Genomic DNA, 14,164 nt, shown 5'->3' on the forward strand with positions numbered 1-14,164 from the left:
TTTATATTTACTAAAACTATTAATCTTGCCATTTACCTGTAAATTTATCTTTTACATTGTGCTACTGAAGTGATTGCTTTATTATTTGTGTCTTCTGGAGGCACAAAGAAAGAGCCAAAGAAATAGTGCCAGTAACAATTACTCATTCTCGTTTTTCACTTTAATTCAGCCCATACAGCCATGGCAAAAAGTAAGACAAGAAAAGATCATTCACTGAATGCACTCCTGCAGATTCCAGAGCCACTGAGCCACCAGAAGTGACAAACTTAAGTGTGCAGAGTATTTTATTAAATATTAGCCTTTTCACTCAGTTGCACTGCACAGATGTAACTAATTCACCTTTACACACCATTTTTTTAAAGATGAAATTCAAACAATATCTGTTATTTACATTGCTAAAGAGAAATTAGATTCCAAAGGAAAGAGCACAGCACAACTAAGGATTATGTACACACAGCGAGCTCAGACACTCATGTTTGGGCAAGGTCAACAAAACAGCAGTTTGAAAAGATATGCTCAACCCCAAAAGGTACCAGCTTCATTAATCAAAAATTAGAAATACTATTACCCTGATTTTTTTCTGATATTGCTTTCTTTTAGGATCAGTGTAGCTAAAACCAAAACTGCCTTTAATTCTGTAACTGTTAGCTGATGTTAACATTTAATAAAAGTGTTCAATATTCTGATGCAGCGGAGACCTGTGCTTATATATCAGATTATGCATAGTCTTCTAGCACCGTTAAAGACATAGCTATAATGTACAGATAATAATGCAAAGGAAGGCCAAAATCCACTTCAAAGATACCAAGGATCAGCACGGATATCAAGACTTCTCTAAGCTCATTCACCATGAGTGAGAAAAGTCAAGAGAGGTAGTGCTAGACTTCAGTGCAACAAATACACAAAATTAAGAAAAAAATAATAACAAAAGCAAAACAAACATCATGTTACAATGGAATTATTTTTCTAAAGTTACTCTACACTTTGTGAAATTGTAAAGATGAAAATCCTTGAAATCAACAGAAAATTGAGAGAATGGTTACAGTTGAGTTCATATTTTTAAAATGGAATTCTTTCTCTGTTATGTACTTAATTACCACACTCTTTAATGGTGAAAAGAAAATCAGCAAACTGTTGATTAAGGTAGGCTTGACTTGCTACAGTTAAGGAACTTTCCTCTTTCTTTTTTCTCTTCACCAAACAAATAAGCTTTCCCTGAGAAAAGAATACCAAAGTGCACATCCCATTGCTAAGCGGCTCATGAGTGCTCTTGCAACTCAGTACAGACTCTACAGAAACAAGGCTAGTGTTTAAGAAAAAAAAGTTTTCTATATATATATTTAATACAGCAACATCAGAAACAGTTCACCACAACTCAGTGGCTGTCTTGATATGTTAGAGAAAAGAAAATTGGAAAAGGGGAGGGAAAACAGAGAGGAGGGAGAGCAAGAACAAGGATTAAGTCTCAAAAAACACACAGCAGTCACAGTGCTGCTGCACATGCCTTGAATGTTTTACTAGCATTGAAACTAGTTATGTTAGTGGGAAACCCACAAAACCAAGGTTCTGAGATGAACAGAACTGTACAGTTTCAGTTTTCTGATGAAGGACAGTTCTGCAAAGGTAATGGTGAGAGACAAAAGATGCCCCTCTTTTCCAGTGCTAGCTAGGGGAGCATGTAGATGCTAAAGCCCATTGCAGTAATAACAGGTAGAAACATAGCACACCTGCTATATGTAGGCCAGGATATTAACTAATAATGTCAATACTCTTCAGGAACTTCTTACACAAACTCTGCATGCAGGCAGTAAGGACAGTACCAAACTCCTCCCTCACCCTCAAGAGGGAGGTTATAAGAGAAAAGGTCCCTCACTTCAAGAAAGGCATTGAGGCCCTGGAGCGTGTTCAGAGAAGGGCAACAGAGCTGTGAAGGACCTGGAGCACAGGACTTATGAGGAGCGGCTGAGGGAGCTGGGATTGTTCAGTCTGGAGAAGAGGAGGCTCAGAGCCCCCAAGAACAGCACATCAACTACATCACTGGGTAAGCTGTTCCAGCCTCACTACCCCCACTGTAAAAGACTTTACCAAATATTCTTGATTTCCACGGCCCTGAGTAAAGATTGAACAAATTTTTTTAAGTCACCTGGGCTCTACAGTTACTCAGTACTCAGAAACAATCAAAATCAGAGGCTGCTTTACAGTGCTGTATCCTAAGTGTTCAGGTGGCAGAAAAAAAACTGCGACCATCAGGAAATGGCTGTTTTTCAGTCTGATTAAAAGAAATGTAGCCGACTGAACATTACACTGTCACGTTTTAAATTGCAATAACCTAATGTCATTCATGTTCTCAGCATCAACCACTCATAATTCAGTAATTAGTGAAGAGCTATTTGTAAAAGGCACATGAAAGAGATGTACATGAATTTTCATTATTTAATGTCTGCTGCCCTTTGCAGTTTCTTAGCTAGCTTATGCCCGATTCTTCCTCTCTCTTCTTCCTCCCTCTCATTTTGGTCTCTTTTTTCTCTCTGTTCACACCTTGGCATCCCAAATTGCAGTCCCAAGTGACAGACTCTAGGCTGCCAGCTCATCCTGGCACTCTCTCCAAGAACGGAAGCGAAGGGACACTGGATCATTTCCATTTCACTGCCACTGGTAATGCAATAGGAAAAAAATCCCGTATGTCAGACACACGTGTATATATTCCACTAAAAATATATATTCAGAAAACCTGCATCTCAAAATCCAAGTGGTCTCAACAATCTTGTTTGTAGTTCTCTCTCAGAATAAAACATACTTCTCAACCCATTACCGTTAGTGGAAAACACTGTATTTTTTCTTTTTTGAGAAGAAACAATTGAGAAAATAGAAAATGAAACCTCAAAACAAGTGTGTATTTTTGAAAGGAGAAGGAAAAAGGAGGGAAGAAGGATATATTTTATCTGCCTGCTGGCCTGGAAAATGGATGCTGCTGTTGTGCAACTCTGCAGCTGCTCACTCTCTCAATTTGTTGTTTTCATTCTGTTTTTTATGATTTCATCTCATATCCTTACAGTTAATCTGAAGAGGGTTCAGGCAGCTTCATTCACAAGTCTTGCACTAAATCATGACCTTGCATATACCAGGAACCAACTCTCTTGTTTTTATATGGCTCTGATAGAAGCAGAAAAATAAACTGACTCATGAAACATGCAAACAAATTTTCTTTCAACATTTTCAAAATTTTTTGCATAAAAAAATATTTTTGAGGAGATCTTATCGTTCAGTAATGGAACGAATGAAAAAAATACAGGAGATGAGAAAGAGTTGCATTATCCTAACCTTGCAGTAGGAAGATGTACGGTTTGTTTCCAACTTCAAGAGAGCTATCAAAGGATTGTGAATAGCTAGATATATACAAAAGAGGTTCATGTATGAAGCAACATGTCTAGAATGTCACAAAAGATTTAAGATGTAAACCACTGATGTCAGATCTGAAAAATGACTAAAATAGCATTAAAACTCATTTTACCAAGGGCAAAAATAAAAAATTATTGTGCAGCTCAAATATATTGACGTCACCTGAAGATCTAACAGTTCAGACAAAGAGAATGACACAATAAAAAGCTTTAGATCAGCATTAACATTTCCTGTTCCCCAGCTTTTATTAACAGGATGTTATACACAGTTTAATAGGACGTTACAAACACTTGCTTTGGCTTAAGCAGAGAAATGAAATCAGCCATTTCACTGACTGATAGCATGCTACAAAATGACTGAAAGAAGAATATGTCTTTTCAGACCATTCTTTTGCTATAAAGGAAACCAAACTTAATGAATGATAGGTAGTATAGGTCTTGAGGACAATAGAGTACATGAATGCTTTCACTTAAAATGAAATTAAAAGGGCCTTTTTGTGTAATCCAGAATTAATGTGAAATTGGATCACACAAATCAAAGAACTGCAGTGCATACAGCCATAAATGCACCATCTGTGCACAGCAGACCTCAGAACGGAACTTCTGAGTCTGTGGATTATATGGAGTAATATTTTGCATTTCTTTGATTCACATCATTTGGTAGTTTTCAGAGTCCAGCATTGTACTACATCAGAATCCAAACTCAGCTCACAAGATTAAGCCTATGAAAACCAGCACATACGGTTACTTCTTAACCGCCCTTAGCATAAAATCTCCATGCAATTCAAATTATGCCAGTGTCACCTCAAACAACATCAAATATGATATAACTAAGTAAGTAAATTAACACTGTGCCTGCTGCCACTGCCTTCTCCATAGATTCACTGCATAGAAAGCAGTAAAAACACTGTAAGGTAGATTATAAATACTGGATATGGTGTAGAAAAAAATTTAATAACGAAAAACTGTTCTGCGGGCGTGAAGTACAACCTGCTGCTGAATCGTTTATGACTTCTCTCTTCCTCTGCAGTACATCCAATATAAGAAAAACATCCTTGGAGAATGTGCAATCTGAAATCATTCCAGCTTTCTTTAAGGCAACAAATTCCAGATCAATCAAAGAGGATCTACATTCAAGTATCTATGTGTGTGAGCAGTTTAGGATCTATCAATTGTAAACAGAACAGTTGCAACATCCAGAGAACAGTCAGACTAGCAGTTCAAACAATTAATATTATTTTAATAAAGCATAATACTAGTAAAGAAAACAGGACAAAAATCTATGAGTACTACTCAATACTAAAAAGCAAAAGGAATGATAGAAATGGTTTGACATTCCTGAGATTCTGAGATTCCATCAGAAGAGGGGTGGCCAGCAGGGACAGGGAGGTGATTGTCCCCCTCTACTCTGCTCTTGTAAGGCCCCAGCTGGAGTACTGTGTCCAGGTCTGGAGCCCCCAGTACTAAAAAGACAGGAAGCTGTTGGAGAGGGTCCAGAGGAGGGCCACAAAGATGATAAGGGGACTGGAGCATCTCCCCTACGAAGACGAGCTGAGGGAGCTGGGCTTGTTCAGCCTGGAGAAAAGAAGGCTGCGGGGTGACCTCATTGCAGCCTTTCAGTACCTAAAGGGAGCCTACAAACGGGAAGGGAATCAACTCTTTGAAAGCGTAGATAACAGCAGGACAAGGGGAAATGGTTTTAAGTTGAGGGAGGGAAGATTTAGGTTGGATGTCAGGGGGAAATTCTTTACAGAGAGAGTGGTGAGGTGCTGGAACAGGCTGCCCAGAGAGGTTGTGGATGCCCCATCCCTGGAGGTGTTCAAGGCCAGATTGGATGGGGCCCTGGGCAGCCTGGTCTAGTATTAAATGGGGAGGTTGGTGGCCCTGCATGTGGCAGGGGGGTTGGAGATTCATGATCCTTGACATCCCTTCCAACCCTGGCCATTCTGTGATTCTGAGAATGAACAGTGCCTTTTACTCCGTGACGAAGTTCTCTCCAGATAACCAACTGTACTGGTTTTGGCTGGAATAATTTTTTTCATAATAGCTCATATGGTGATGTATTTTGGATTTGTGCCCAGAATAGCACTGATAACACATTGCTGTTTTAGCTGTTGCTGAGCAGCACTTGCACAACACTAAGGACTTTTCTGTTTCTCACACTGCCCAGCTAGCGAGGAGGAAGGGGAAGGACAGAAGAAGCCTAGAGGGGACACAATCAAGGGAGCTGACCCAAACTGGTAAAAAAGGATATCTCATACCATATGACATCATGCTTAGCAGGGGGAAAAAAAAGGTGGGGGTATGGAAGAAGTAGGAACATTCATCTTCCAAAGTAACAATTACGTGTAACTGGGGCCCTGCTCTCCTGGAAACAGCTGAACATCTGCATGCCGATGGGGAACAATGAATGAATTACTCCTTTTGCTCTTCTTGCACACACAGCTTTTGTTTACCTATTGAACTGTCCTTAACTTAACCCACAAGTTCTCTTGCTATTACCCTTCACATTCTCTTCCCCATCCCACCAGCAGGAAATGAGTAGCTGGTGGTGCTTTTTTTTATTGTTTTTTATTGTTTATTGTTTATTTTTATTGTTTATTGTAAGTGGTTTACTGTTTTTTAAACTCTTGAAATTACTTTTGGTGCAATATCTCACGTGCCTGGGGCATAAATAAAATAGAGACAATATTGTTCTTACTTTCTACCTCCTGTTATTTGCAACGTAAACAGGAAAAAAAAAAAAAATAAAACACTGCTAAACACTTCTTGCTTTTTGGCAGTTTCCCTGTTATCATTTTAATTCTGCCACATTATTCTCATGGATTTAATTTCCCCAGAGGAATGACCTATCATATTAGAGTAGCCAGATTTCTTCATGGACTTAAGAATTTTAAAAAGCCTGTCATGACAGTCTCCCATATAACATATTTTTTACTTTCTGGTTCTTTCACTTAATGTTAAAATAAATACATAACATGAAGCATTCAGAACCTAAGGCTCACAGTCTGTAAGACTTTAGGAATAAAGTTGAATATAATTTCTTGATGGCAACTGTAAGTTTCAAATTAAAAACATGAGTTTTCTTAACTTGATCAATAATAAAGATCATCATATATTTATGTTCACCCCTTAACAGCCACTGAATGCAGTGAAATTGTAAGCCTTCCCAGAACTACTGATGAGAATATCACTGGGTCAAAGCATACATAGGTTGAATAGATGGCCTATCCTTATGTTTGAATTCTAGGATAGTCTCTCTCAGAGGTGCTAATGTTTCCCTTTTACAGCCCATCGGACCAATCAGCCTTTGATGACTGGGCATCTTTTTCGACATCTCCACCAAAGGTAACATGAGGTATATGAGGCTAGAAAATTATTCTGAAGACCCTTTAACCTTCAAGAGCAAGTAATACATATAAATATACTCTAAGCATGCTTGTACATGTTAGTTAGGGAACACTAGTATTAGTAACTAAATAAAATAGAAAGTGCTCAGATAGAGCACTCTGTTCAGCAGTGGTGATAATGACCAGCAGAATGATTCTGGCTTCAGGCATGAAATCCAAATTCTTCTCCTGTTAAACATTATAGTGTCCATGTTTATCATATTTATCATACTCTGGTTAGAGTAAATGCATAGTATGTATCTGAATTATATCTTTGTATCTCTACGTTTCCATCTCTGGATGCACAGAATATAAAAATATTTTCAGTTGTTATTGACAAGATTAATAAGAAAGCTGTTAGTTGGTTTGTATCATGCCTTTATCATTCAATTTCCCCGGCAAAATTGCAGAATTAAGGAGAAAGAAAAAAAAAAATAGGAAAAAAAAAAAAGACACTTCTTAGCATGAAGTTAAGCTGCCAGGTCTAGTACCGAATTTTCATGGAGATCATGCATATAAAGGAGGAGCACTTGGAGCCACTAAATGGATCCATCAGCTGAAATCAGAGCAAAGGGCAATAGGCAGAGTAAGTGAAACAAAAAAGGTTTAGATTAATTACAATCAATTTGTCTTCAGATAAGGTTTAAAAATAGGAAATAAAATATGGTAGAATTCAAGAGGTGAGGGGAAAATGATTTTAATTATATTGGCTGTAAAAGATAATATAACTATCTAACTTGTTTCAAGCTTAGGGTATAAATATTGTTGAAAAGGTTACAGCTAGGCAGGAAGAGGAAGGCTGCCAGACGATGCTGCTCTTGCTGCCAAATACCAAGGCAGGTGGAGGCCTCTGGAGAGAGAGGATATCATTTCCATGGAAACAGATGAGCAAACTCTCTTCTTTCCCTCCCTAGCATTTTTCAATTCCTATTCTATCTTGTTTAGAAGGAAATTAAATTTATTTAATTAAACAGTTTTTACTTTTGTGTTCCAGTAAAGTGCAGTTGCAGAGCTTGAGAGCCTCAGAGTGACTTTTCGCATAATCGCATTAAGAAAGAGGGAGGGAAATTCTATCTCCATCTCCTGGCAAGTTTGGGTCCCAATACATCAGTGTTAAAAGAGCCATAGTTTCAACCACTGCTGAGTAACACTAAGATAAACAAGCGAAAAAAGCCACCTTATTCTAATGACAAGAACTCAACAAGAAATTGAGGAACCATGAAAAGACTCAAATCATCACACAAAGTTCTCACCATCATCTACTAACATGAGCCTTGTTTTAGATTACAAACATTCTGTTACCAAGTGAGCAGCCAAAAACACTCAGGTACAGCACCACCTCTATGATTCAACAAATCTCCAAGCACATGGACAAGTTCTGTCACACTGCAACTGTTATTTTCCATAAATTCTTCTTATAAGTGAAGAACACACATTGTCTGTGACCATTTGAACACAGTAAGCGGCTCCTCAGCTGCTTCTTGTGAGGGTTGTTTCAATAAACCCCTTATCTATTTCATAGTATACAGGATAAGATAAAGCTCAAAAAGAAAAAATTAAATTCGTAGCATAAATTCAACAGATCTTTTCAGTGTAAGTATTAAATACTTTCTTACCTGTCTGATGTTGTGTCACTTGTTATTTGATGCTTTGCTCCAGAACCATTCTTAATCGAGTCTTGCCTGGTGAGTCCTTGAGATCTGTTTTTGTCCAAAACTTGTGTGGATATGTCACCTGGGGGTCCTTGGTACTGCAAATGCTCTTGGAGCTTTGCTTTTTTCTCTTGAGGTGCCTCCTCGTTCCGCAGACCTCTAATACCTTCTTGGTCAGGCTTCTGTGGTGCGTTTGATCCACTGTTATAGAACCAGGCTCCTGATTTTGTGAGGATTTCTTGTTGTTTTCGGCACAAGTTACATACCCACATTACCTGTTCAGACATATTTAAATGGAAAATCTGGTTAGCTTGCAAATACTGTAGAAAAATTTTCTTCAAACTTACATCAACAGATTACTGTCATTTCCAAAGGTATAAATAATCCTTTTCTAACTTCATTATAATTACAATAGCTTATCTACAGCACAATGTCCGTACAATGTTTGAAGAAATTGTTTTAAATATACATATAAACGTACAAAAAAAAACCTTTTATACTATCTTTGCTTTGTTGCTACAATGCAAGAGAATGCCAGAGAACGAGACATATATAAAAAAAGCATCTACCCACTGGCATTTCAATGGCAGTAAATGTGAAATTTGAAAATAAAGTCCAACGTTTGAAGATAGCAGAAAAAAAGGGAGGGATAAAAAATTCATTAAACATTTTTCTTATTTATTAAGCTACTTTCTTATTAACTCAGAGTAAAACACTTTGGAATAAATCCTCTGCTTGTTTGTAACAAGTAATTTTTTAATCCTCCAAATGTTCTGCTGCAGTCTGCTTTTTATATTTATATGAATCAGCTGATTTCAAGATTGACTTTATTTTCTAAGCTGCTGTAAATTAAAACAATTTTATAAATAAAATAACACAGTATATACAGTGCTGAGTCTCTCCATAGCTAAGAATTAGCTTCCACTGTACGCTTTAAGTTATTAAAATGATTCTAACGACCTAGTTGTGAGACAGTAATGAGATTTTTAATATTCTAAAATTCATTTGCAGTGCTCACCTTAGACACATGACAGTGCATATAACTGACAATGCCAATTACTTTTTAAGTCAATTTCACATTTAATTCTTACATTACAATAAAATATATCACGATGCAATGAATAAAATGTAATAGGCAACTTATTAATTTAATGGCATATTAAGATTGGTTATGATATTATCTTAAAGTTTTGATTATATACACGTAAAATTAATTCATCTCATTTTTAGAATCACAGAATCATTTGTGTTGGAAGGGACTTTTAAAGGTCATCTAGTCCAACATCCCTGCAGTGGACACCTACAGTGAGATCAGGTTGCTCAGAGCCTGGTCCAGCCAGATCTTGAATGTCTGATAGTGGAGGTTGCCACGACCTTGGTGTAAGACCTTGCCCTTAGCTCTGTTGAACCTCATGAGGTTCACCTAAGCCCACTGCTCAAGCCTGTCCAGGTTGCTCTGGATGGCACCCTGTCCCTCAAGCACACTGACTACACCACACAGCCTGCTGTCATCTAAAGCTTGCTGAGGATGCACTTGATCCCACTGTCGATTTCACTGATAAAGATAAGAAAGAGCCTAAGTCCCAGTACAGACCCCTCAGGGACACCACTCATCACTGATCTCCATCCAGACATGGAGCCATTGATCAGTTTAGCACTTCACTCCTTAATTTCCATTTTTCTTTATTCTTGACTCTTCTTTATTTATTTTTTGTCTTACTTTTACTACATATTCCTTCAATGTCTACACTCAGCCCTCAATGTAGTTATCATTTCTCCAGTTCTAAGCCAATACTGAACTGTTTCTTTTTCAAATGCTCACAAAAGGACTTTCAGTGGCTTAATTTAATGCTCTTTATTATTCTTTTAAATGCTAGATGGTTGAATTACATTGAAAATTTAGCTTCTGCTCCATAATACATCTGGTTCTGCCCACCACGAAAGGGTTCAGAATCTGTAAGCTGTATCTTACTTTCATTCTCCAGTAAGTTAATTAATAGAAAATTTGGGCCACGCTGTCTTGTCAAGACTCATCAAAAATGTTTTTGGTGAGAGCTCTTACTCAAATTCACTGATTTCCTCATCCCAATCTGCTATGCTAGGAGCAGTGTACTTGCTAGTGTAATGGTGGCAATATGCCCCATCCTGGCAAGTATCTCTCTTTTATAGCTCTGATACTCCACTTTTGAGAACTCAAGTCAGCTTATTTCAATGAAGCAGAACAAGTTATCTAAGCACTGACAGGGTAAAAATATCAAGGCTCCCTGAGCAGCTGGTTGTCTGAAGTGGTCTAGATTTGCCTTGAAGGTCAATACCATGCATGCTTCAGGCCTGGCCATCAGTCAAATATAATGTCAGAGCAGGTCTATTTTACTTTTGTGAATTGCTAATTAGGAAGAAGACAAAATCTCCAAAGTTAATCTTCCACACTGAAGACAGAAGCATTTTTGCCCTCTTTAATAAGTTACAAGTAAAAGCCTTTGGCATTTATGCATGTTTTTCTCACTGTTGAAATAAACTGTAAAGTTTCCATCTATGTACTAGTGTAATGAAAGGACCTGATCCAAAATATAAAAATATATTACAACTTCAATCACTACCTGTCAAAATCCCCCCAAAATTTTATTAATTTCCTTCTATTAGTAGATATTGAAATGTTACAAAAACTAAACACCACAGTCTAAACACTTAAGCAACCACGTCCTCATTTGTCAGTCACATTTTCTCCCAGGACAACACACTCTAAGATGACCAGTATTATCATCCTGTACTCAACAAAATGATACGTCTTTCTGAATGAACAGAATTTAATAGCTCTTCTTCTAAAAGAATCACAAGAGTCCTTCTGATCTTCCCTAGGACACACAAAATGTAGTGACCCGCTCCAATATAAATCTCAGCTGCTACCAATCTGGGTAGCTGATGATGTATGTCAGAGCAGAGCAATGCAATTGCTGGGGCCATGAGACCAGCATGAAACAAGCAAATGTTTTATGAGAAAAGTTCAAACAAGCCCAGGCTATGTAAAAGCTACTGCCTATCTTGGTTGTACATGTCATTATTGCAGGTAACTTTGCTTAAGATATCTGATACTTTAATGTTCATCTTTAAAGCCTGGAAGCTATTTTTCATTGATTGTCAGTGGACTTTATGAAAGACACTATGTTATATGCCAGCCCTACTGAAGTCAAACTGGCTCTTGCTGTTTCCACCATTCAATATTTCTTACAGAATACTGAAGTAATTTGGTCAGACCTACAGGAAATAACAGGAGCACTTAAGTTGAAAGCACTTCATGAAACATAATGAACATTTTCAAAAATGAAACTTTACTTAAGGCATTCATATCGGGAAAAAAAAAATAAATGTAACATTGCTTTATTTGGAAAAGACCTCTAAGATCATCTAGTCCAACTGTCCATCTACCACCAGTATTGCCCACTAGACCATGTCCCTGAGTAATACATCTAGCCTTTCCTTAAACACCTCCAGGGATGGTGACTCCACCACCTCCCTGAACAGCCTGTGTCAATGCCTAACCCACTTCTTCCCAAACCAGCTGTAGGCAGAGATGTCCCTGTCCCAGTCTACCCAACACATCTCCGCAACATTGCATTCTGCTGCTTGGCTTGCACTAATGACACTCTCTGAAGCCCTCTGGTGCAGAGTGGTGTCTCATGTTGCACAATGGGCCTGGGCTGTTTTGGGAGCCTGCTCCCACTCTGAACCTGATGAGACAACTCTCTTCTGCACATCTCTGGGACAGTGCTGCAGCAACATGCAGAGCAGGGTGTGCTGCTGGATGCACACAGGCACAAAGCTTACTCTGATCCTGCTGCTTTATGATGCTGAGCTTTCTCACTTGCTTCTCACTCTTCTGCACACTGATGCACACTTCTGTGCTGTTGACCCAGGCAGATACAGTTTTAGCTTCAAATAATTACAAAGAACAAGCAAAATGGCAATCGTCAAGCTCAGAAATGTATGTATTGTCAATGCGCACTATGAAATTTCAATTCTGCACCACTGGCAACAAACTTCTCCATTCTATCCGAGAGCGTAGGAGTATTTCCGCCATGTAAGGAACACCAGTAATTTACAGGGCAGGCCTCTCAACTATGTCAGTAGGAGCAGAGAGAACAAGGTGGCACCTGCTGTGTGGGAATTCTCCTTCCGCCAGCAGGACTCACTGAGGCAGTTGCCCCACAGCAGCTCCCAGGCCTGCAGTGACATCTTGCCCTGAACAAGGCCCAGATGGAGTTTTGTGTGGCTGGGCCAGATGCGCAGCAAGAAAGGAAGCTCCATGAGTGGATCTTGTGCTAAAGCTCACATTTGACAGTTCTGCAAGGGAGAACCACAAAAGCCTCTGAAACAGCAATTTAAAAAAGGTTTATCCTTTCCTCACAAACTTTGCATGCTGAAGCAGGTGCTCTGCCTGCTACACCCATTTCCAGTACTCCACCACCACTCTGAAGAACTCAGAAGTCTAAATCACAAACACTTTTTGTGCACAAGCATCATCTTGTTGTGCACAAGTTGCATCTTAGAGTCTCAATCCTCAATGCCAGAACAGGTCCAATTTTAAAAGGAAAACATGGAGCAAAGTGTGCTCTTCAACAGCTCTGACAGACAGACATTAAGTAACACTTTAGAGACTGAAGCGCCTGCAATGCTGACACACATTTCAATACGAAAGGCTGACCCACCACCTAGTGCCTGGGATAAGAATTGCTGAATCTCTTTTCAAATACATTTCTCCCGGTGCAAAAATAATCACACAAAATATGTCTATCCTGACATTTTCACATTAACTCTTAATATTTTTTTTTCATACAAATACCTCTTCTTAGATACAAAACTTTCTTTTTGAGAAGATATATTCCAAGTTTGGATTCGACAGATTTATTTCAAATCTTCCAGCTGCTTTCAGTTCACAAACATTATTCTATACAGAGAAGGAGCAAATTTTGTTGTTTTTTTTTTATTCCTTGACCACTTCTCACAAGATTATTCTATAACGTGCTCTAATTTCTACCAACACCATTGAAAAGCTTTCATTATATAATACTAGCGTTGTTTATTTATTCTGAAAGTACACAAAAGCAAACTCTGCAATAGACAAATAATCAGCCACAATCAGTAGCAAACATAATTAAGGCAAGAAAAATCACTCCTTTATATTGTCCTAAATAAAACCATTATATATTTGTTCATTAGTTGAAACTTTTCATAACCTATTATATAAATTCATTTAAATGGAAAATAAATTTATGAAGAAATTAAATCTGAAGACATTTTAAATGAAATTATGTGTAATAAAAATGATACAGTACCACAGTCATTTTAACAGTATCTAATAAATTATGTGAAAAGACAGCTACCTCACAAAATACTCACTATTCCTCATATAATTAAACTACAGATGGCCCAATGCTAATTCCTGAGAATAAAACATAAGACTCACTATATTTAAAATTAGATTAAAAGACACTGTGTATTTGATTACTCATTAGCCTGAGTACGATAGTTTAGATACTACAATTTAAGAAACAATTACCCTAAATTCTCATTAGTCTTAAGAACAGTACTTTGAATTACAGGTGTGCAAGTAATTCAGGAGGTGCAAAGTAATAAGGCTTATAGAGAACAGTAAAGTTTGTCATTACAGTACTACCTGCTTTCAGCATTCATTTCCTTGCCACAAGCAGCAATGCATTAGTGCAAT

General features: G+C 37.9%; 1 protein-coding gene across 44 annotated transcripts in view; it reads right to left on the reverse strand.

Annotated features, from left to right (window-relative positions):
• RIMS2 (regulating synaptic membrane exocytosis 2) overlaps nt 1-14,164 on the reverse strand; it is a 436,647-nt gene that overhangs the window by 310,754 nt on the left and 111,729 nt on the right. For all 44 annotated transcript variants that reach the window (XM_048938982.1, XM_048938984.1, XM_048938989.1 and 41 more), the window contains one exon: nt 8,404-8,714. In XM_048938982.1, the coding sequence (XP_048794939.1) occupies nt 8,404-8,714 (311 nt within the window). The remainder of the gene's footprint in view (nt 1-8,403; nt 8,715-14,164) is intronic.

Source organism: Lagopus muta, chromosome 3 (genome assembly GCF_023343835.1).
Source record: "Lagopus muta isolate bLagMut1 chromosome 3, bLagMut1 primary, whole genome shotgun sequence".
Taxonomy (NCBI): Eukaryota; Metazoa; Chordata; class Aves; order Galliformes; family Phasianidae; genus Lagopus; species Lagopus muta.